This window comes from Lissotriton helveticus, chromosome 12, assembly GCF_964261635.1.
Source record: "Lissotriton helveticus chromosome 12, aLisHel1.1, whole genome shotgun sequence".
In the NCBI taxonomy this organism is placed as follows: Eukaryota; Metazoa; Chordata; class Amphibia; order Caudata; family Salamandridae; genus Lissotriton; species Lissotriton helveticus.
Window position 1 is genome coordinate 67,292,246 of NC_136073.1, and position 3,235 is coordinate 67,295,480.

At 44.5% G+C, this 3,235-nt stretch overlaps 1 protein-coding gene across 1 annotated transcript; it reads right to left on the reverse strand.

Moving 5' to 3' along the window:
* Positions 1-932: 932 nt before the first annotated feature.
* On the reverse strand, positions 933-1,307 carry LOC144799529 (large ribosomal subunit protein eL43). The gene has a single exon (XM_078670898.1). It carries the CDS (start codon positions 1,283-1,285, stop codon positions 1,007-1,009), a length of 279 nt encoding a protein of 92 aa, XP_078527024.1. The 5' UTR covers positions 1,286-1,307; the 3' UTR covers positions 933-1,006.
* Positions 1,308-3,235: the final 1,928 nt, after the last annotated feature.

Here is a 3,235-nt window from a genome sequence, read left to right on the forward strand (position 1 = left end):
CTCATGCAGAGGCACCCGCACGCTTATATTCTAGCACCCTGACTTCCGGATTGAAAGGCCTGCCTTAGGGTTGACTTCAGATATAAGGAAACATATATCTGTTGTGAATGGTGCTAGCACAAGCTCACACAGGCTGCAATGGTAGGCCCCTAGTCATAGTTTGAGTGTCTCTCATGGGTGGCACAATACATGCTGCAGCCCATGGGAGACCTCTGGGGTACCTATGCCCTGGGTACCTTAGAACCATATGCTAGGGACTTAGAAGGGTACACCAGTAGCCAATTAGGGGAGAAAGCACAGACACTGGGGTCCTGATTAGCAAGATGCCAGTCAGACTAATAAGAAAACAGAATGACACCAGAAAAAAGTGGAGGTAACCATGAAAGCAGATCCTACGTTCCTACACCTTGCAATAAATATATACAAACAATCCGATTTGAAAAGTCATTTTAAAGCTAACCAATGGGAATAAAAAGAAAGTGCCAGAGTGTCCCTGTGTGCAGCCGGCTGGACATACTGATGTCCAAAGCAAACCTAGTGGGGAGGTGTATTAAACAATTGTGCAGACATAACAGATTAAAACTAGGGCAGCACCCCACATGTTTTAAAAGACCGCTTTGAAGTGCGGCTGCGCAAATTACTAGCGGCATAAACGAGAGTGCGCACACTTCATAGAGCGCACTTAGGAGTTTGCGAGGGAGCCAGGATAGCCCAAGGGTGTGGTGTGAATGTCCTCTCCCCGGCTGGCAGTCTGGCCCCTGGAGCAAGGGTGGAGTTTTTAATCTGTAATTGTCACCGACTAGGCTCTGCGGTTGTTTCAGCGTACTTATTTTTCGGTCAAATCTGTTTAAGTATTTCTCCAAGCGGCAGTTCAGTATGGGGTCATCAGGCTGTAGACAGGCTATGACGGCCTGCCTACATGTACCCATCCCTTTGATTTTCTTATCCTCCAAATATTTATTGAGCACAGTGAGAAATGAACACAAGCAGATGGTGGTGCAACATTCTACTGGTCTTTCAATTCCTTTAGTCTTCTGATGGCAGATTTCACAGTCACTGCAGATGTGGTGTTGTAGGTCCAGGCACCTCCAGCAACGATTTTCATACAGGATCCACAATGCCAGATTCCCACAGCTTTTCTCTTCATCTTGGTCTTGCCACAGAAGGAACACGTGTATTTAGCGTGTTGACTGATTTCAATTTTCTTCACCATTTTTCTGAGTGAGGCTCCATAACGGGTACCATATTTACCCACAATCCCGACCTTCTTGGTGCGCTTGGCCATTTTGCTGCAGGAATCGAGCGGAAAGAAGCCATCCCTTTGATTTTCAATGGGTTTTTAAGACGAAAACTCCCATTGGCTGCCATTTCAGGACAAGTGCATGTGACATGGACAAGGTCTTCCGTGAATGAACCACACAGATACCGGCCTCTGTTACAGTATGCTGCCATGCTGGTGCATCCGCTTGGGTAGGAGGACAACCTAGATGGGCTGTGGCAGCTTTAGCTTTAGATGTAGTGGGTATGTGCAAGCCAGGTATTCTGCCTGCTTCAGCTGGGAATAGCTGCTAAGCACCATCCAGGCGTGAGAGCTTTCAAAAGCTCATCTTTGTCCTTTCGTATGTAACGCTTAGCCATTTAAATATTTACAGATTTTTTGCAGACGCCGTATATAACTTGCAGCTCCCTTAGATTGTCAAATTTCATATTTGCAAGACATTGATCTAGGTTCTCTTTGAGTTTGCTGCTGCTAACACTGTCCGTGTTGCAGATTTTCGATCACTAGATGTTTATCTATGAACATCTGAATATTTTAGCTTAAAGCAGAGCTTGGCAGCTGAGCCCCGCCTGCTGATTGTTTGCCTCAAAAAACCAAACTCAAAGCGTATCTGGCTGGGGGAAGATCTCTGTGCCATGTTGAGAACTTGGCAGTATATCTTTAATTGGAGTTTATCCAGTAAGGCTGCTTAGCAACGATGAAGAGCCTCGTCGCCATAAGTTATAGTTGGCAGGACCTGCGTCGTCATTCTCCTCAATAATGGGTCGAGTGTTGGCCCTTCCATCTTTTATATTGGGCGTTGAAGGGCATAATTAAAGCGCTGCTCTCAAGGTACCGCTGTCATCCAGCAAGACTCCTTAGTATTTGCATTCTTTTGCTGTGTTCCAGGTGTGCGGTCAAAGATGCAAGGATGTGTTCTTCTTGATTGGCTTACTGACCATGCAACACATGTACTGGCAACAGTACGAACAGAGAGTGTTTGTGGGTGCCTAGTGGTGACAGCAGAAAGATAGAACGCGTGTGACAGTACAAACAGAACGCTTGTGGACACGACCCTACGAACATAGAGCACTTGTGGACACAGTCCTACAAAAATAGAACGTGGAAGCGACCGCCTGTATAAACGTAGAACGCTTGTGGATACAACAGTGTAAACATAAAACGCATGTGGACGCAACAATGAAAACATAGAACGCTTGTAGACATAACCCTACAAACATAAAACGCTTGTGGACGTGACAATAAAAAAATAAAATGCATGTGGATGTGACAGTACGGTCATAAAACACTTGTGAATGTGAGAGTACAACCATGGAACACTTGTGGATGGGCCAAAAGTATAAACATAGAACACCTGTGAACATAACAGTACAAAAATAGAACGCTTGTGAACGCGACAGTGCAATCATAAAAAGCTTGACGATGTGACAGTACAAACATGTAATGCTTGAGGACACAACAGTAAAAACATAGAATGCTTTTGGACGTCACAGTACCAACATAGGACACTCGTAGGTGCAACAGTATAAACATACAAAACTTGTGGATGTGTTACTGCCAACATAGAAAGTTTAATTATGACAGTACAAGCAGAATGATTGTGGACATGGTGACAGTAGAAACAGAGCTCAACAGTTCAACCTAGAAATCTTGTTACGTGACAGTACAAACAGAATGCTTGTGGGTGAGACAGTACAAACATAAAACACTGTTGAACTCGACCCTACATACATAGAATGCTTGTGGACGAGACAGTACAAACATAAAGCACTTGTGAACTCGACCCTACATACATAGAATGCTCGTGGGTGAGACAGTACAAACAAAAAGCTTGTGAACGTGACACTACATACATAGAATGCTCGTGGGTGAGACAGTACATACATAAAATGCTTGTGAACGTGACACTACATACATAGAATGCTCGTGGGTGAGACAGTACATACATAAAACGCT